General features: G+C 59.4%; 1 protein-coding gene across 6 annotated transcripts; it reads left to right on the top strand.

The window, feature by feature from the left end:
- Positions 1-1,744: 1,744 nt before the first annotated feature.
- Positions 1,745-14,458, top strand: PDLIM2 (PDZ and LIM domain 2). 6 transcript variants are annotated; one of them, XM_034661282.1, is made up of 11 exons: positions 1,745-2,014; positions 2,224-2,343; positions 3,468-3,562; positions 4,261-4,412; positions 6,819-6,888; positions 6,982-7,148; positions 7,304-7,382; positions 11,084-11,166; positions 11,413-11,558; positions 12,761-12,878; positions 13,915-14,458. In XM_034661282.1, the coding sequence occupies exons 3-11, from the start codon at positions 3,470-3,472 to the stop codon at positions 14,156-14,158; spliced, it is 1,152 nt and encodes a 383-aa protein (XP_034517173.1). In that variant the 5' UTR covers positions 1,745-2,014; positions 2,224-2,343; positions 3,468-3,469; the 3' UTR covers positions 14,159-14,458. The 6 variants fall into 6 exon arrangements, with proteins under 6 accessions (XP_034517173.1, XP_034517172.1, XP_019650279.1 ...); XM_019794720.2 differs by having other exon boundaries at positions 1,765-2,014; positions 6,997-7,148; XM_034661281.1 differs by lacking the exon at positions 2,224-2,343 and having other exon boundaries at positions 1,746-2,014.
- The last annotated feature ends 5,260 nt before the right edge of the window (positions 14,459-19,718 follow it).

The following is a 19,718-nucleotide window of genomic DNA, read 5'->3' as shown; positions in this document are numbered from 1 at the left end:
GTGTGTTCCGTCCACCCCAGCCCTCACCACGATCTGCTTCTAAGTTGGCAGGTCCAGCCCATTTTGTGGAAATGACCGTTCTTCAGGAACCCATGGGCCTGTTCCTGATCCCAGTCCCAGCTTCTTTGCATTCCCTGATGCCCTCAAAAAAGATACCAGGGTTGATTGAGACTTCCTTTCCCTGGGGCAGAAACCAAATCCACACCCTCTTTGTTGCAGCCCTGAAACCTCTGCGGCAAATCACCCCAGGCCCTTTGGCTGCCTGCATCACAGCCCGGCCTGCACAGTGCCCGCCTCTGTGCCTTGACCCAGTGTGAGGCCGGAGGGGAGAGGAGGGTCACAGGGCCGAGGGGGACCTGCGAAGTCAGAGTCAGAAAGGGCTGTAGGCCACTGCAGGTGCTCATCGCATTGGAGAGGTGAACCGTGTGACTCGTCCAGGGCTGCGGAGTTGCTTAGAGCAGGAGAGTACTACTCCCTTCCGGTCCACGGGAAGGTCGCTTTTGTCTTGGTCATGTCGCACAGTAAGCGGCACAATCTGAGGCTAGGTCTGTGTGACTCCAAGGCTGTCATTGCCTCTCCTGCGGTGTCCTGCTCTCTCAGGGGCTTCCAATCTAGTTGGGGCGGTAGCACATGTGTCAGGCAAAGTAGCCCTTCCAGGAGGCCCAGGACCGGTTGATGGGAGAGTGGCTTACACACCCTGAGGACAGAGGCCGTGGGAGGGCAGGAACAGGGGAGGTCGGCTGCAGTCTGCCAGTGGGTCAGTGCAGGGAGGATGAGACCCAGGGCACAGGTAGGCAGGAAGAGTGGTGAGAGCACTCCTTGAAGAGGGAACTTGGAGGGAATGACTCATACCTGAGGCAGGCATGTTACAGCTGTGCCCACAGGTGTGCTTCTCTGAAAACAGAGCAGCCTGACAGAGAGAGTGCAAAGTGGAGACGATGGGAAATGTCAGAGCCCGCTGCCGTGGGCCCTGAGGTCTCCGGGTTGAGGGTTGCCAGGTATGATTCTGGGGAACCATTTGCCAGATGGTTCTGAGCTGGTGCCTGGGGCCTCTCCTGGGCTGCCCTCTCCCTCTCCCTACAGCCTGGGTTCCAGGCAGTTGGTTGGCAGAAGGCTAGCCACATGGCAGCGAGGGCTAGTGGTGATTGTTGGGGCTGGCCCACCCCCCAGGCAGGGCAGCAGAGAGGGTGATGGGAGGGCAGCCAGGAATGGAAAAGGCATCAGCTCAGGAGAGTGCCCGGCGACCGCCAGCCAGGATCCCCCCAGCTCCTGGGCCTGGAAGGTCGCCCTGAGCGGAGCGGGCTTGCGGGGCATCTCCGGCAGGGCAGCTGTCGCATCCCCAAGAGCCCAGCAACCCGCAGCCACCGTTGGGGACCGGAACTGAGGAGGGCGCGGGGGCCGTCCGGGCTTGGGATCTGTGGGTGTCGGGGCTGCATCCGCGCCAGCGTCGGAGTCGGAGCCGCGAGTGGGCGGAGGAGCCAGGCGGACCGCAGACAGACCCAGCATGCCCTCCCCCGCCCCGGCGCGGTGTGTGGGGGTGCTCGAGGGCCCGGGTGAAGGCGGGTGGGCGCGGCCGGCCTGGGAGAGCGTCAGGGGGCGGCTGCCTCAGCTGTCTGCGCAGTGGGGCTCGTGACCCGCCACCGGAACGCCTACCCCGCCCTCCCGGAGCAGTTGGGAGGAGAAGGGCACCTCGGGGAGGACGACCGCAGCCTCTAGGGGGCTCTAGGGAGAGAAACCCCCACGCACCCGAGCAGGGCGCGGGCCAGGTGGCCGCGCCGGGGCTGGGCTGCGCGGAGGAGGCGGCCTCCCTGGCCAGGGGCGGCGGCAGGGGCGGCCCCGGGATCACATGGGCGGAGGCAGGTCCTGGAGCCCCGGGCGGGCTCTCCCCAGAGTCGGGCAGACGGCGGCAGCGGCGGCGGCGGCAGCGGCGGTGTCTCCTCACCCTCCCTCCTTCCCTTCCCTTCCCTTCCATCCCGGGTCTCGCCGCCCAGCCCGACGGGTGAGCGGGAGCCAGGTGAGCGCGCCCACCTGCGCACCGTCCGCACGGCCGGCGACCTTCCCGGCTCGGGAGATCTCGCAGCTCGGCGCCCCCGCGCCCCCTCGTCGCTGCTCTCCGCGCCCCGGCACCGTCCTCCGCCCACGGCCCCTCTCCCTGCAGCCTCGCCTGGAGGCCGGTGCTCCCCGCGTGCTGGGCTTTCCTGATCTCAGGCGTTCCTCCTCCAGCGCCTGGCCCGCGGGTACTTTGGCCTCGGAGCGTAGAAGGCGCCAGAACTGGGAGAGCGGGCCGACGGGCTGGGCACCTCCCCGCGGCCCGGGGCGCGGAGTCCACCGGCCGGCTCAAAGGTCTGAGAATCCAAAGCCTCTGTGAACCGCCAACGCCGGCCTGGGGACCTGGGGACCTGGGCAGGGACGGGGGCTAGGCCTGCGCAAAAGGCGACGCCAAGGACCAGGGAGAGAGCAGACAGCCTTTCTTGCCTGGGTGCCCTCTCCCCAGGCTCTTAAACACAGGAAGTGGCCCTAGTGTCCTTGATAGATTCCGACAGCACTTGCAGTGTCCAGGCCTCCCCAGGGGCAGCCCCAGGGTGGGTGCTGGGCAGGGTGGTGGCCCAGGGCTGGCATTACAGCTTCCTGCCTGGGCTGGCTCCTGGCTCCGTAACTAGAGGCTCAGGAAATCCTAGCAGGGCTGGGTCTGCAAGAACACTCCCTTGCCCAGTGGAGGGGGCAGTGGATGGGAGGCCGGTGGCCCCAGCTAGCAGGCAGCATCGGTCAGCTTGCCCTGATCACCGCTGCCAGGGGGTGGGTGTGCCCAGCTGGCAGATGAGCCCGTCCTTCTGGCTGGGGCTGTTCAGAGGGCAGCAAGCCCCTGGGGGGGGTGGTGGTGGGAAGCCTAGTCTTGTCTACCTGCAGCGCACCGCCAGGGGCTAGGCAGGCAGCCAGGAGGCCCCTCTGAAGACCCTGGGCGCACCCAGCCAACTCCTTGAACAGTCTGTGGTGGCATCACCCCTGTGTGTTTGCTGTCACTCCTATTCCCAGAGTGCTGCCCTCCCCCAGAGTGGGGAGGAAGTACCTTGTGCAGTCAGTTTTGGGGACAGGAAGCAAGCACTGATGGGACTTAGCCTTGCTGGTAGAGGAGGGGGAGAGGCAGGAAACAGTGACATCTCCTACCACCTGCCAGCCTCTGCCCGCCTGGTCTCCATCCAGCAAGCCCTGTGAGGCACCCTAACAGCCTGCCTTCTGGGAGCTGCTCCGTTGAAGAAGGTGGCGGTGGTGGTGAAGGGGGAACTCAGAGTCATGGCTTCCCAGGGTAGGGGGAAGTGAAACGGGGGCGGGGGAGGGGGAGTTAGTCACTTCCTCTACCCTCCCCCTTGCCACTCCCCCAGCCCCTAACTGGCTGCTCTCTGGACCTGTCTTCCCTTCTCTCTTGCTTCAGCCACCACCTTACAGGGTCTCCATCCTTTCTTCCTCAGATATGGCACTGACGGTGGATGTGGTGGGGCCAGGGCCCTGGGGCTTCCGGATCACTGGGGGCAGGGATTTCCACACGCCCATCATGGTGACCAAGGTAAGGGCTGGTTCCAGGAGCTAAGGAGGTACCCCCAGAGTTTGGGTCTACTTTGTCTACCTGGTCTCCACAGGTACTTTTCTTTTTTTATTCTGGAGTCAGAAGGCCTGCTTCTGGGACTGTTAGCCTGGGGAGGACCGGGGCCCCATTGTCATGGGGATGTGGTGACCCCTTCAGGAACAGACTTCTAGGGAGAGAAAGGGAGCTGGGCCAAGTACGGGGCCTGCTCCTTTCTCCTTGGTCACCAACCCTATACCTGCTGGCAGCCACTTGGGGGAGGTTACCAGAACAGGAGCCCCAAGTCCTTGGCAGTTTCCTCTTGACTCCGGCCCAGGCCAGGGAGCGTTCATGTGGCAGCCACCTGCATGGTGTGCTTTGCACGGGCAGGGCTCTCTATGCAGAAGCATTTCCAAGCACAGCCCCTGAAATTCTGCCCTTTCTTTGGGAGGCTCTGTGAGAATGCCAGTCCTGGGGTGTGGGGGGTGGTTCCACTCCAGTTTTTGGAGGGGATTAGCTGATTAGCTGGACAGACACTGCTGAGCAGGGAGACAAAGGGGGACACAGGCCAGCCTGGTTCAGATCCACTTCTGTGTTTCTTGGGCAGGGCAGAGAGAAATTCTCTCTTCTCCGTCCCTACAGGAATGTCATTGCTGTCGCAGCAGGGCTCTCTCCAACTGCTTGTTCCTCATCCCCTGCAGGTCACTGAGAGGGGCAAGGCTGAAGCTGCCGACCTCCGGCCTGGTGACATTATCCTGGCCATCAACGGGGAGAGTGCCGAGGGTATGCTTCATGCTGAGGCCCAGAGCAAGATCCGCCAGAGCCCCTCACCCCTGCGGCTGCAGCTAGACCGGTAGGCCTTCCACCACTGCTGGGCCTGCCAGCATTCTTCTCCGCTCTGCCAGCCTGCTGCGTGGTGGCTGCCCCCCCGCCCTGCGCTCAGCCCCGACCTGGCCTTCCTGGGCACTTGGGGCTCATCTTTGAGAAGGTCCAGGCTCTGGAGCTGTAGCAGGGTGGGCTGAGGGGTGTCCCAGTGCCTGGCTGGGCATGCAGCCATGGGCAGGGCAGGCTGGCATCAACCATCTGGATGCCCGGGTTTGACTGGTTCCCAAGTGTGCACGGTACTGGGTGTGGGCATGAAGTGGGTTGAAGAGGGGAAAGGTATGCTTTAGGCTGGGTCTCCTGGGCCCCTGCCTCCAAGAAGGGATGGCATTTGTTCAGATCCTGGGGGGTGGTTTGAGGAGTGTGGGGGCTCACGTCCCATAGAACCCCTCTGTCCCTCCCCATTGCCTCTCTGGGCTGTGCAGGTGAAGGCAGAGTCCCAGGCTTGGGTTTTCAGCCAGGAGGCCTGGGTTTTTGGGTGGGGGTGGGGGGGACAGGTGGCTCCCTGGGGTGGGGCATCAAAGTGAGTCACAGGGCAAGAATGCTGGGAGATCCCCCAGCCAGGAAAACCCTCTGGGCGGGCCTTGGACCTGAGTCAGGTGCCTCCTGCCTCTCCGCCATCCCCTCCCCTCCCTGGGCTCTCACTGGGCCTGGCTCCATGCCCTCTCTTCACCCCCCCCTTCCTCCAGTGTTACAGAAGCTGGCTCTCATGATGCTCTCAGGGCCCCGGCCTCTTTAGTGACTCCCTCATGCCACTCAGGCCCTTGAGTGTTTGCAGGAGTGGGACCCAGAGGAGGAGTGTGGAGAGTACCTCATGGCATCTGGGAAGGGAACCAAAATCCACAAGAGACTGCAGAGTGGGGTGGCAGAGGGGCAGGGAGTTGCTGACGCCATCACTTCCTCTAGGTTCCTCTTAGAGGGACCCAGTGCTGTCAGCGAGTGGGCCAAGTCCCTCCAGGCCTCCAGCTCCATGCTGGGCTGGTCAAGACTCCGTGCCTCTTCTTACTTTTGTCTGGCCTGCTCCTAAACCTCCTGGTCTCCTCCGCAGGAGCTCCCGGAAGCTCTGTGGCAGGAAGTGATGCTCTGGACTGGAGCCAAAGCCCGAGCTCCCCTCACTCTGACCCCGCACCCCTCCCTGGGGAGGCTGAGGCCCTGCAGTGTGTGGTGACTGCAGTGCTGGTTGACCTCTCTAGAGGTGGCCAGAGATCCAGGAATGGTGTAGTGGGGTTGGGACATGGCAGGCTTTCTTCACCCTCAGCTGGTCCCAGGCCTCCAATGGCCTCCTGTTTAAGACGCCAGTGGGAAAGGCCTTGGAGGGGGGGTCCCCAGGGAGCTGAAGTGGGGGCACCTCTTTTGCTGGCTACCATGGTGATTGGTGGGGAGCTGGGCCTGCTTGTTGCCCTAGCTCTCTGGGTCCTGCAGGATGGGGTGGGGGGACAGTCTCCACCCTTCGTTTTATGGAGGAGAAGCCTTCAGAAGGGACCAGGGAATGACTATCTCAAAGGCATTCCAGCCATGAGCAGCAAAGCTGGTGGGGGACAGCCTCGGGCTGGGCAGAGGAGAGTGGGCAACTGGCCCAGCCATCGCTGGGCTTTAGGAAACACACTTTCTCTCTCTCCATGGGTGAAAGATGAAGGATTATTTGTATGGAACAGCAGTCTCCCCCAGAATCAATCTACCAACTGATGCTGACCAGCAGCAAAGTCTGGATGAAATGCCAAAAAAACAAAACAAAACAAAAAGAAATAAAAGGAGGGGCACCTGACTGGCTCAGGTGGGGGAGCGCACAAGTCTTTATCTCTGGGTCTTGAGTTTGAGCCCCATGTTGAGCAGAGAGATTACTTAAAAAAAAGAGGGGCGCCTGGGTAGCTCAGTCTGTTAAGTGTCTGATTTTAGCTCAGGTCATGACCCTGGGGTCCTGGGATGGAGCCCCGTGTGGAGCCCTGTGTCCGGGCTCCACACTAATCTAGGAGTCTGCTTCTCCCTCTCCCTCTCCCCCTCCCCCTGCTCCTGCTTGCCACGTTCTCTCTCTCTCAAGTAATTAAACGAAAAATCTTTAAAAAAAAGAGAGAAAGAAAAAAGAAAAGAAAGAGACAGGATATGGTGAGTTTTTAATAAAACTGAATTTATGAAATTGTGTCCATTCTACATATTGATGCTAAATTGCCCATTCCTTTGAGAGATGATGGTGGTTGTTAATAATAGTTGTTTGTTTTGGATCTGGCAAAGTTGAAAGTTGACACCCTGATGGCCACATGTTTTGAATATTTTACGAGTCTTGCGAATCTGTTGTGGGAAGAGCTGAAATGGGCAGCCCCTGTCAGGTGAGCTGCGTTCCCGGACTCCTGTGACCTGCCGCCCTCTGGCCTCTCCTCAGGTCCCAGGCTGCTTCCCCGGGGCCGACCAATGGGGACAGCTCTGTGGAAGTGCTGGCGACTCGTTTCCAGGTAGGAAGGCGCCTTCTGCTGGGAAGTCCAGCGCCCTGAGGTGGGCGGAGCCCTGCGGGGCAGGGCCGTGGGGGATGGGTGCCCCCTTCCCAGCCCTTCTCTCCACAGGGCTCCGTGAGGACGCACATGGGCAGCCAGTCCTCCCTGCGGTCTTCCTGCTCCAGCCCCACATCCTCCAGCCCCCAGCCAGGCAGCCCCTTCTCTACCCTGCCCCCCAGCAGCCCGCATGCCCTCCCCGGAGAGGCCGTGGTCAGCCGCAGGTGAGCGCAGGGGTGGGCATGATGGCCACAGGGTCCAGAACAGACCTCTCAGTCTCAATAGCTGGGTTTAGGGGAGCCTGAGGGCGCCCTCTGTGTCCCTGAGGCGGGCTGGGTGGGACGCCTGGCACACGCACAGTCCATTTCCTGCATTTCAGTTTCCAGAGCCTGGCACACTCCCCGGGACCCACTGCTGCTGACCGCTTCTCCTACGGGGGCCGCCCCAGAAGCCGCCAGGTGAGGGTGACTGGGGGGAGGAGAGAGCCTCCCACCCTGGCTGGTTCCCAGTGGCCCTGGTGGGGGGGCGGCACAGGGCAGGTCCCCTTTGGGCAGCCAGCGCCTCCATCTCCCAGCAACAAGCATGCCCCTCTCCTAGGCCAGGAGGCCACTGTGTGTGCTGGTGGGCCATGCTTACTGTGCCCCAGCCCTGCGTGGCCAGTCCCAGGTGGCCTCCTACCTCTTGTCCTCCCACTCCCCGCCGCCCCCCTCCTGCTAGCGTCCTCCCTCCCTGAGTGTTGCTCTTGGGTCAGGGCTGAAATCGTTTTGCTGCTGTTGTTGGGATGGTTCCCTTTGGCTCTGGCTGCATCTCCTGAACACATTCCTCCCCGTTCCAAGCCCCATGCCCACCCCCAACTCCCATCACCCCATCCCCCTTCCTCTTCCTTGGACTCAGCCTAGAGAACCACCAGTGGGACTGTGGTTCTGCCTCAAGTTGCACTTGGCTTACTTTCTGTCTGCCCTCCTCCCTGCCCTTCTACCCTGGACAACTCCCCCCACCACAACCAGGTCCCACAGTGAACTAGTGACAGCCCCCCCTCCCCTGCCTTGGTGGTATTTCTCCTCTCTAAGGGCAGGGGTGGGGAAGTGAGGGAGTGAGGCAGGCAACAGTCCTGGGCTACAGCTGCTGGGGGCAGAGTTGAGGGGGCATGTCCAGCCTTTGGGGTGAAGGGGATGAGGCCCAGCTGCTGGAATCCTACCTCCGGTTGATTCTGCATTCCAGAAAGCAGAGCCTTTGGAGATGGCTGGGGGAGGGCATTAGAAACTGGGGGCTCTGGAGAAGGAAGGAGAGGGCTCCTGCGGGGGGCTGCACGGCAGGAACTCGCCAGTGACTCCTTGTGGGCCCAACCAGTGGCCCGCCTGGCAATGTGGGCATAGAGATGCATTCGATAAGATCCCCGTCTTTAAAGAATTTAAAGTGTAGTTGGGGAGATAAGACAAGCATGTAAAGCAGTTTTGGAACAATTAAGAACTAAACAGTGTGGTCTTAATTATAAAAGCAGGAGGCATTCTGGGAGGGGAGAGTTGAGTGTGGGCTGGGTGGCCTGAGAAGGCTTTGTCAGGAATTTTGCTGGACGTCAGAGGTAGGACCGGGTAGGGTTTAGATTAGAGAATGATAAGCCAGGGAGATGGGAAAGCAGTGTACAAGCAAGACCTGGCGTGTTTGGGTCTGGTGGGGGTGGGGAGGGGCTTCTCTGGGAGATCTTTGGGCTGAGACCAGCTGGGAATGCGCTTGGCCCAGGGCATGGCTGGAGAGGGTCCATCCATCTTGGCCTTCTTCCTTGTGGTTCCCAAACTTGGGCAAAGGGGGGTGCTGGTGGTACAGGGAGTGGCTCCCTAGCCAGCAGCGGCACCTTGGCACCTGTTAGAAATGCACATTCTCAGGTCCCAGACTGGACCTACTGAATCAGATGCAGGGGTGAGGGTGTGGAGCAGGGGCACCAATCTGTGTTTTACGGAGCCCTTGGGGACCTGATGCAAAGATTTGAGGACCACCCATGTAGTATAAACAGGAGCCCTGGACTGGGTGGCAGGGAGACTTGGGGTAGTCCCACCCGTACCATCTAACCTTGGGAAGCCCCTCTTTCTCTCTCTGGACCTCATAGTGAGGCCCCATGCTCTGAGTTCCCTTCTTTGGCCCGAGGACTGTGGTCATTCCCTCAACAAACTTTTGTCAGTTGCTTTTTTTTTTTTTTAAAGATTTTATTTATTTATTTGACAGAGATAGAGACAGAGCGAGAGGGGGAACACAAGCAGGGGGAGTGGGAGAGGAAGAAGCAGGCTCATAGCAGAGTAGCCTGATGTGGGGCTCGATCCCATAACGCCGAGATCACGCCGAGCCAAAGGCAGACGCCCAACCGCTGTGCCACCCAGGCGCCCCAAGCAGTTGCTTTGTGTCGGGCACACTGCTAGGCTCTGCGGATGCACTGGTGGAGAAACAGAAATTCCTAACCCAATGAAGCTTGCATTCTGGTCTATAAATGAGGCTGTGGTCAGGTGGTGTGGGAGGCACAGGGTCCCACATCTCCCTCTTGGGAGCCACTGTGTACTTTAAGCACCTTAAAGGCTCTAAGAAGTCCCATGAGAAATATATTTAATTTTAGTAATTTCCTGAACTTATTTAACTACAGAATTTCTCCTGGGATTCCCTTTCCCCTCTGCACACACCTGCCACACTCACTTATTAACATCCCCGTGTTCACCAGAACACAGTTCGAGAGGTGTTGGCTACAGATGAGCCCTTGATGGGCAGGTGAGCAGTTTATCTGGACTTGGGAATGAAAGGTTCCTTCTGTGAAGGCAGGTGTCCCTAGCTGCCTGGGAGGGAGGGGCTGAGGAGAAAGGCAGAGCTGCTCCCAGTAAGGGAGTTGGGCTCCTCTCCACCAGGGCACGAAGGGGGTCAGAGGTGCCCCCACCCCACTCTGCTGTGGCAGTGGCCTTGCACTGAGGGCAGCACTGAGCCCCAGGCCCAGGTCACTACCAGCCTTTATGGGGCCCTTCTGGAAACTGGAAGTTACCACCTGGGGTAGGCACGTGCCTTGGTGAGCAGATGTGAAGTGAAACAGCATCCCTCCCTCTGGCTGGCATGAGGACTTGGCTTGCAGAGAGAGCCTGGGTGGATCTCGGCCCGCCCGCCCGCCGGGCACGGGCCGGCCCCAGAGGGTGCGATGGGACATGGTCCTTAAGTAACTGGTGCTGACTGTCCTTCCTGAGGAAACCATCTTACTGTCTGTCAGCGGGCCACATGGCACCACGAGCAAGAGGAATGGAGACCTGTGAAAGAGGGCTGCAGGGGTCAGGGTCTAGGGTTGTCTTCTCAAAACCTCAAGTTTCTGTTTTTAGCTGAAACATTCATGCAGTTTTATCATTTGACCAAGTACTTTGTTCCTGACTTGGGATTTTAAAATGGAGGGAATTTGGTCTTCTGGGGAACTGTGCCCTCAGCCCGGTGCACTGTGGCCCGTCTGGTTGTCTCTGAGGTACCCTTTCCATGGGGGCTGGCAATGGAGAGAGGAGGCAGGGTAGGAGGGGTGGGTGCAGAGAGGCAAGCCAGACAGTGGAGCAACAGTGAGGTCGAAGGTGAGATTTCCACATAGACAGCGGGTGTAAAGAGCCCCAGATGGACAGTGCATGCCTAGGGAGGGGGCGCTGCTGCTGGGGTGTGGGTCCAGAATGGGCCTGGCCCCGCAAGACTCTGTGGGGCAGAACCAGACCTCCAGGGCAGCCAGGAGACCTGGGCCCTCTCAGGAGAGGAGGTGTGTGTAGGAGAGAGGTCCCTCCTGCAGCCCCAGCCCTGACTCTAAGAGGGGTCTTGGGCCCTTCACTCCATCCCTGTGTTTCCTTCTCCTCACTGCGAAAGGATCTGCTCACTTCCTCTTTGCTGTTCTGCCCCTTGCCCAATCTCCTTGCAGACCCATTACACTTCCACAGTTGGGCGCTGGCCGCTCTCCCCTTCTGGGACTGAGCAGAGCAGTCGCTAGTACCTGGAGGGTAGGGTTGGGGTGATGGGCCCCTGCAGAGGGCCCACGGGTCAGCAAGAGCTGGGAGCCCTCTGCTGTTGGGCCTGGGGAACAGCCGGGCTTGGCTCCGCGGCCCAGATGGCAGTGCTGGCCAAAGGCTCCAGTCGCTGACTCCTCCCCTGGTGCCTCTCTGTCCCGCAGGCCAGCCTCACCCATGCCGGCGACTCGGTGGTGCGGGTGCTGCTGCTTTCCCCGGGGCCCCCTTTCTCCAGCCCCAGGCTCAGGTAGCAGCGGGCCTTGGAGGGTGGGGTGGCATCCTGGAGGGCCTGGGAGGGCAGGAGACAGACAGGCTTTCCAGAGAGGAGGGATGGGGTGGTGGGGCGTGGGGGGGTCCCGGCTGCTTTAAGCCCAGTTGGCTCTCCTCTTAATCCCCCCAGAATCCTTCCCCTAGGGCACTCTTTCCCTGCCCCCATGCGGGTCCCCATACCCAGGAAGGGACCCTTACTCCCGGCTGCCTCCTGTCTCTGCAGCATGGACTTGGAAGGGGGAAGCCGCCTTCTGGAAGAGGACTCAGAAGTCTACAAGATGCTGCAGGAGAATCGCGAGGCACGGGTCGCCCCCCGGCAGTCCAGCTCCTTTTGGCTCTTGCAGGAAGCCCTGGAGGCTGAGGAGAGAGGTGAGCCCCGGGGGCTTTGAGTGTAGGAAGCAGGTTTGTGCGGGACCCCTGGACCCTGACTGGACAGGATGTTGAACTAGTATTTCTTCAGTGCCCACCACAGGAGGAGGCACTGAGGGGAAGTCCCTGCACGAAAGGAGCTTTCCATCTGGTAGGAGTTACAGGGGTGCACCCAGAGGTGCTCGCTGGGGTCAGGAAAGTGTCAAGGGAATGGTAAAGGTGGGGGTGGCGCCTGTGGGGACTGGGTCTCCAGGGAAGGCTTCACGGAGGACGGTGAATTTGACTTGACCCGTGAAGAAAGATCAAGACTTTAACAAACGACCTTAAGATGGCAGCAGGGAGTTCAGCCTCAGAGAGGGCACTGGGGGGGGGGGGGGGGGGGTGCAGGGAGCGCCGTGGCCGTGGTGGCTGGCAGCCCGAGAGCTTTGGTGTGGGAGCGAGAGAGTGGCGGGCCCGGTCTTGGACGTTACGTCCTGGCTGTGGGGTCTCCTGTACCTGGTGGAGGAGTGCCCTAGCCCAGGAGGGCCCGGTAAATCATGCCAGGCAGAGCCTCAGACGCTGCAGGGAGCGAGAAGAGAGTGCGGGCCCTCGCCAGCCTGCCCCCAGACAGGGGCCAGGGAGAGGCGGAGGGGTGGGGGGAGCGCAGGCGGTCCGGAAGGCTGGAGCCTGGCAGTCCTCGGTGCCAACAGGGACCATACCCGCCCAGTAACGTCCGTGCTTCTTCTCGGTGTTGTCCCAAGGCTGCCATGCCACAGGGCCCATAAAAGCCCTTTGAAAACCGTATAAAGCTATTGCGGTGCTGCCAGTATCTACCATTACCACCTTTCAATGAATATCATCGTGACTGCATCAGAGAGGAGACGCCAGCTTGGTGGGATGTCTCGGTTGCCTGAGCCTGGGCTAACTGCGCCTCAGCCAGGGAGCCTGAGCCTGGGCTAACTGCGGTTGCCTGAGCCTGGGCTAACTGCGGTTGCCTGAGCCTGGGCTAACTGCGCCTCAGCCAGGGAGCTGCCACCATCCCTCCCTTCTTTCATGGCCTCCCTGTCTCATGCCCAGTGTTCCGTGACAGGGGCGTGTGTAAGTGCACCTTTTAGGAGCCCCTCTGAGCTGTGCTGGAGGAGTGTGCATGGCTAAGGACAGCCTGGCTGCTGCCAACCCCGGGGACGAGCTCTCATGCGTCCGTCTGCCCCCACCCCTCCCAGGTGGCACACTGGCCTTCCTGCCCAGCCAGCTGAGCCCCCAGTCCTCCCTGCCCACCGCCAGGGCCCCGGCCACCCCACCCAAGCTCCACACGTGTGAGAAGTGCAGCGCCAGCATTGTGTGAGTACGGGCAGCCTGGGAGGCGGGCAGGCCCTGGCAGGGCGGTGGGGGGTGGGGCGGGCCCTGGGGTGCCCTCAGGAGGGCTCTGCAGACAGCAGCCAGTCAGGGCCCCTAGAGGCCGGGGATTCCGCAGCACGTGGTGGGGTGGGGTGGGTGGGGGGGTGTACGTGGCTTATTTTCAGGCTTCTTCCAAAGGCCTTGCTGGCTTCTTCCTGCTGCATCTCCTCCTTCCGGATTTCTTTCGCCCTCCCCAGAGGAGGAAGAAATGCTACTGCTTCTGATTTCTCTCTAAAAATCTCAAAGCTTCTGGAGATCTGCCTCTAGATGAGGTGCCTCTCCTGGAAAATGGTGCTCCTCCCTGCCCGCTTTGGAAAGGGGTGGGTTTTCCAGAGGTGGGTTCATTTTTCTCAGCGGGTGGCATCATAATACAGCCACATTCTCGGCAGACTGCTGAAAGCCCACTCCCCCACCATCAGTTTCTTGCACGCAGCGCTAATGGTCAGATGACTCACTGCAGGCAAACCCTCAGCCTCTGTGGGCTTTAGTGTCCCGCCTGCGGAACGGGCTGCCATCCCTGCCTGCTGTGCCGATGGCGCAAGGAGAGTGGTATATGGGGTGCTTCTCAAAGAGCAGGGCTCCCCAGGACTGTCAGAGGGATCGCTGGCCCGCACCCCAGGGCTTCCGCATTTCCAGTTGGTCCCCAGGGGATGCGATGCTGTGGGTCCTCGTACCTGGGACCACATTTTGAGAACCACTGCTCCGTTAATGAGCCAAAAAATTCAGGCTGGAGTTTATCTGCATTTGTGTAAAGGAAAAATGACTTTTTTTTTTTTAATTAGAGGTCCTGGGGGTGGGGGTTGGGGAGTTATTGAAGCAAGAGTCCTGAAGGAAGGCTTGGGGAGTCAGGGTCTGACATTTGGGGACCTTCTCTGACTCTGGGCTGGGAACTAGGCTCCCTGGGAAGAAGGGCATGCCTGTCGCCCTGCCTCCATCCAACCCCCCAGTCTGACAGCTCTGCCCTCTCCCACGCCCGCAGGGACCATGCCGTGCGTATCCAGGAGGGCCGCTACCGCCACCCGGGCTGCTACACCTGCTCGGACTGCGGGCTCAACCTGAAGATGCGCGGGCACTTCTGGGTGGGGGACGAGCTGTACTGTGAGAAGCATGCCCGCCAGCGCTACTCCTCACCACCCACTCGGCTCCCAGGCCTGAGCACCTGGCCGCGCTCTCAGCCCGCCCTCGACTCTGTGGGCACCTCTGTGCCAGGGCCATGCCAATAGCAAGTTGGCGTGGAAGGGTGGTGGTGGGGCCCCTTCCTCCACACTAGGTGCGGCCAGGGCCTGGGGCCTGTCCTGGGCTGTGCGTGAGGACAGCCTCGCCACTTCCCCCTGCAGGACAGGCGGTGCCCCGAAGTCCGAGGTGGGCACTGCATCGGATATCTTTGTGCAACAGGGGTTAAGCAGATTGGGACACAGAGAGAAATATGTAGAAAGAGAGGGGTGGTCAGAGGTGAAAGATATTCACTTTGTAAAGTTTTCAACATATGAGCTCTATAAATACATATACATGGACAAAACAAAGTAGATCTTTCCTCTCCTTCTCTGCCCTGGCCCCTGGAGATGAGCTTCTCTCTACCACTGGCTAGAAGGTCTTTATTGACATATTTTTCCCCCTTTATCCCCGCCCCCCACGTGAACCCCTACTGAAGAGGCTTGTTTCTTTTAGCGGAAGGTTGTGCTCTTTCTAGACACCCTCCCCCCCCCTTTTTTTTTAAGGTTTTATTTTCAAGTAATCTTTACATCTGATGTGAGGCTCGAACTTACAACCCCAAGATTAAGAGTTGCATGCTCCACTAACTGAGCCAGCCGGGTGCCCCTCCTGGACCCTTTTATTTATTTATTTTAGATTTTATTTATTTGAGAGAGAAAGAGCACAAGCATCCATGGACGTGGATGAGCAGGGGGAGGGGCAGAAGCAGAGAGAGAAGCAGACTCCCCACTGAGCAGGGAGCCCGATGTGGGGCTCATCCCAGGACTGCGGGATCATGACCTGAGGCGAAGGCAGGCACTTAACCGACTGAACCACCCAGCGCCCCACCTCCTGGACCCTTTTATAAAGATGCCAGTTTTACTGGGATAACCCCTGGTACTTTATAGGCATGAGTTTCTCACTGGGAGCCTGGAGAGGAGGAGGGATGCTGGAGGGCGGGCAGCAGAGAAGCAGGAGGCGGGCCTGGACGTCCATTCTGTCCAGACCCAGCTCAGGGACACAGTCTCATGCTCACTGGCACCAGTGAGCTCCTTGCTCTACTGGGGTGAATGCTGCCAACCCAGCTGACTTACCCACATGAGCCCGGTGGCAGGGCCGGGGGCAACATCTGGAGTACTCCTGCACTTGGCCGAGGCTGTCTGCACCCATCTGAGAAAGAGAATCCCCAGAAAGAACTTTGGACAGGGCTGCAGGTTAGCCTTGCCTGGGAAGGACAGGCCAGTGGAGCCCCACCCTGAGGGACCACCACCCACCAAGGTCCTCACCTCCAAGCCAGGGTTTTCTGTGTGCCCCTTCCCTGGGAGACCCTGCTGGCTTCACTGGTAGTTGATTTGAAAAACAAAAACAGGGACGCCTGGGTGGCGCAGTCGTTAAGCATCTGCCTTTGGCCCAGGGCGTGAGAGCCCCACATCAGGCTCCTCCGCTATGAGCCTCCTTCCTCTCCCACTCCCCCTGCTTGTGTTCCCTCTCTCCCTGGCTGTCTCTCTCTCTGTCAAATAAATAAATAAAATTAAAAACAAAAACAAAACTGAAAACAATGGGTGACCAGTGCTAGGTGTGTCTGCCCTCATGCATGTTTGAGTTGGGGCAGGGGGCAGAGGTCCCCTACCAGATTTAGGGCTTGATTCACCCACCACCCCAGTCCTAATTCAGGAGGACATTTCAGAAAGGTGCCTGGCAGCGGTTAAGCGTCTGCCTTGGGCGTTACGGGATCGAGCCCCACGTCAGGCTCCTCTGCTGGGAGCCTGCTTCTTCCTCTCCCACTCCCCCTGCTTGTGTCCCCTCTCTCACTGACTGTCTCTATCTCTGTCAAATAAATAAATAAAATCTTTAAAAAAAAAAAAAAAAAAGAAAGGTGCCTGGGTGCTGCTGGGTGCTCCAGACCCACCCCGTCGCCCAGTTAGCCTGAGGAAAGAGTCACAGCCTCAGCTTTATTTTGACAGAAAAGATCAAAGCTGGCCTTCAGAGACAGTGCTATCTGGCTCTTTTTGGAAGGAATCTTGGTGGAGACTGTGTTCGCTCCTCAGGCACTCGTTGACATAACTGACACCTTTGACATAATTGTCCCACCTTTTGCCTGGATGGCTGCCTTTGTTTTCATAGAAAAGATCAAGGCTTTCTGTGGCTCAGGAATATTTCAGGCCAGAACACCTGGTCGGCCACGGGATGGCCTCCTTGGCGCCACCTACTGTCAGGTGTAGCCCACGACAGGGGAGAAAGCCTGCAAAAGGGGCATTCACCCCCTCTGTGAATACCTGGGTCCTGGCACAGGGAGAATACAGAAGAATGTAGCATTTTTCTTGCTTTCCTGAAGGTAACAGTCAAGTGGCAGCAACTGAGCTGGCACGAATGAAATCATACTCCATGGCGCTGAGTGCTAATGTGGGACATAGAGGTGTGCCCTGTGAGCACAGAGCAGAGACCACCTGTGTGTAAGGCTGAACAGGACTTGGACAGGTGCAGTGGACAAATGCCGACGGATAGGGGTGAGTGCAGGTGGGATGCTCAGCTTAGGGCAGTGGCTGAAGGAGGTACCAAGAAAAGACTGGAAAGGGAGATGGGAGCCTTGAGTGCCAGAAGAAATTTTGAAGTTTGAACCTTGAGGATCTGGGAACATTTTGGAAATTTTAAGCAGGGAAGTGACAGGTTGGAAAAGGTGGGTGGGAAGATTAACATGGTCAGATCCCCGCCTGTAACAAAGCAGGGTGGGCCAGCTGTGTTCTAAGGAGTAGAGAAGAGATGGGAGTAGACACCCTTGTGAAATAGGTATGTCAGTGAATTGCCGAACGCCTTTCAAAGGCTGGACAGGTTCAAGCTGAAAGTCACCCGTTGAGTTGTGGCAGATAGCTCTCCTTCCAGCGGCCGAGGCTTTCGGAGCGCCCCGCAGCTACACAGCCAGCCCGAGCCTGGGAGCAAATGTCTTTGGAAGATGGAGTTATTAGCCAAACCCGTTGGTCAGAGGAGAAGGTTGGGGGCAGTCTTTGATCTCTTACCCCCGCCGTCAACCCCATCCCAAGCCAGCTGTGCACCCAGCCCTGTGACCCAGACTTGTGGGGGGAGGAAGACCACCTAATTGTAAGACTGCAGTCTGTCCAGTGCTGTGTCCTCCCCATTTTCTGCATTTGGGGGAATAACTTCAGAAATGAGAACAGATTCAAGTTACAAGTTCCCTGAGAGGGCATCTAACATAGCCCCCTTCAGTTAGAGATGGGGAGGTGACATTCCCAACGTTACACAACTAGATAATTCTAACACACAAACGTGGTAAGTGCCTTGAACCTCACAATTCTGAGATAGGTAGTGTCCTCCTTGTTCTATAAACGAAGACCCCGTGAACAGGGAGGAGGCTGGGAGTGGGACCTGGAGTCTGAATCCCGCATTTCTGGTTTGGGGTGGGGGGCTTTTGCTCCTCCATCACCAGAGGCTGCCTTCCAGGCCACAAGGGAGGTCACGTCACCATGGCTCCCAGCCATCTCTACTCTGGCAGGAGCTGTCCCTAGCCTCTTGGCTTTGCCCTGCCTCCCACAGGGCCACGCTCAGTGCTGAGCTTGCAGGAAATGTGCTTCCCGAAGCTGGGACTTCCCCACGGAGGATGAGGGGCAGCTGGGCATCCCTGGCCTCAGCCTGAGGGTTGACTCTGCTCAGCCACGTGTCTCAGGAGCTCAGGGCAGCTGCTCACCTGTCAGGTGGGCAGCGAGGGGTGGCTGTGCTGCCCTTGCCATTCCCTCAAGCGTCACTCGAAGGGGAAAGATCCTCCTCTGGTGGTGGACAGTCGTGCAGGGGTGCAGAGCCGTCCGGGTGGTGAAGGCCTGACCTAGCTCTGGTCACAGGGCTGCTCCAGCCAGGGATTCAGGAGGCAGATGCGAGGGAAGGCTGTGGCTCGCTATGAGGGATCCCCTTCACCATGACTGATGGCTCAGGCATATCTGCATGGGGAGGAGGCACAGGCTCGTGGCCTGGAAGGGAGCGTGCTTGGGTGTGTGTCGGTGGGGGTGTGGGTTCTTGGAGCCCACACAAAGCCTTGTGCTGAGACACTGCATTCCTGCTGGCTGGGCTTCCTGTTCCAGATGCATTCTTGCCCCAGAGTCACCAGGGAGACTGCTTGGAATCTGGCCCCACATTCTCTAAATTCAGGGCGAGATCTGTCAAAGGTTCCCTCCCTTTACCTCCCCACCCTCTCACTTTGGAGGAAGGAAGCCACCTGATAGGCCAGCCCTCCGACCCTCCTACCTAGGGAGGGCTGGGGTGGGGTCTGACACTGCCTGTGGGGTTTGGTGCCACACGTCCTGTTGGACAAGCATAAAGCAGTTCCTGCCAGGCCCTGCGTTCTGTTTCCCTGTCTTTATCTGCGAAAGAGGAACGGAGTGGGGTTGCTGTCTAGGAGGATAGGGTTAGGAGGGGGCGAGCCGGAGGACCTATGCCTAGCAGGGAAGGGCTTGGCCTGGAAATCAAGGTGTTGAGAGATGGCAAGTAATTCAGGCACTAGGCTCTCATTCTTTCTCCAGACTTGGCTACCGGCCTCAGTTTCCCCATGTTATACAGTTAGAATCTTACAGGTTGCGGCTCTCTCATAAGGTTCCTGTGTAAGGTGTTTGAGGAAGGGTATGAGGGAGCAAGGAGCAGAAGAGGGTGGGCTTAGTGTTTTCTCCCCTCCCAGTTAAGGGGCACTTCCTTCCAAGGGCTCTGGCTCCAGCCCCTCCCCCAGAGGCTCAGGTGCAAGTTTGCACGTCCGCCAGCTCCCTTATCTGCCTCCAAGGGATTTGGGTCCTGCTGGGATTTTTCCAGCCCTGTCCCCTTCCTCCTTAGGAAGATGAGGTTTCCTTAGAGGCCCGCAGCCCCTCCGGTCCCCACGCTGTGTCACATTTGGCAGCTGCCTGGGCTCCTAGCCTCCTTTCAGTCTGGGAGCCTTTGAGGGTGAGGGACGGTGGAATCCCAGGACCAAAAGAGGGTTGGGGTGGGGACAGGAAAGTGTTGACACTTCCACCGCCTCCAGGCGGCTTCCCTGTCCCCCTGGCTCACTCCCCAGATCCTGAAGCCCCCCTCCCCCAAGCCCCAGCTTTAGGGTGCTCCGGTAAGGGAGAGGTCTGGGACGAGGAGGGGATTCAGACCTAGCCCAGGACTCAAGGCACTTACAGTTGTTGGAAAGGATTTCCACGTGGACAGGGATCATTTCCCCCTTCTATCGCGTCAGGTTTCTGAGTGGCTCAGTGACTTGCCCCAGGCACACGGCTGGGAGCGCTGGGACAACATTGTCCTGGTCTGCGCTCTTCCCGCAGCCAGCACGTGGGGCTCCATTTCCTTCCGCGCTCCCGTCCAGTCCCCGCCGACCCTCCACCCCCATCCCCGGCTGCATTTCAGCGGCAGGAAGACAGAGCAGCATGTGAACCGGGAGTAGGGGGTGCCGGGTAACCCCGCACCTCCAGCCACACAACGTCCGCAGGCGGGGGTCTCCGCTCCTCGGCCGGGGGCGGGAGCGCGGGGCTGCCCGGAACCCGAAGGACAGCGGATCGAGGCCTTTTCCCGGCTCCCCGGCGCGCCCGGCGCGCCCGGCGCGGCCCTGCTCCCAGCCCC

Source organism: Ailuropoda melanoleuca, chromosome 5 (genome assembly GCF_002007445.2).
Source record: "Ailuropoda melanoleuca isolate Jingjing chromosome 5, ASM200744v2, whole genome shotgun sequence".
In the NCBI taxonomy this organism is placed as follows: Eukaryota; Metazoa; Chordata; class Mammalia; order Carnivora; family Ursidae; genus Ailuropoda; species Ailuropoda melanoleuca.
The sequence above is the reverse complement of the archived record's forward strand: the minus strand, read 5'-3'. Positions and strand labels throughout refer to the sequence as shown.

What these genes read in the sequence shown, in the direction of transcription:
- PDLIM2 (XM_034661280.1), top strand. An exon ending in CGCCCATCATGGTGACCAAG is followed by an intron (nt 3,563 to 4,260) that starts GTAAGGGCTGGT and finishes CATCCCCTGCAG; the next exon opens with GTCACTGAGAGGGGCAAGGC. An exon ending in TGCTGGCGACTCGTTTCCAG is followed by an intron (nt 6,889 to 6,981) that starts GTAGGAAGGCGC and finishes CCCCCTTCCCAG; the next exon opens with CCCTTCTCTCCACAGGGCTC.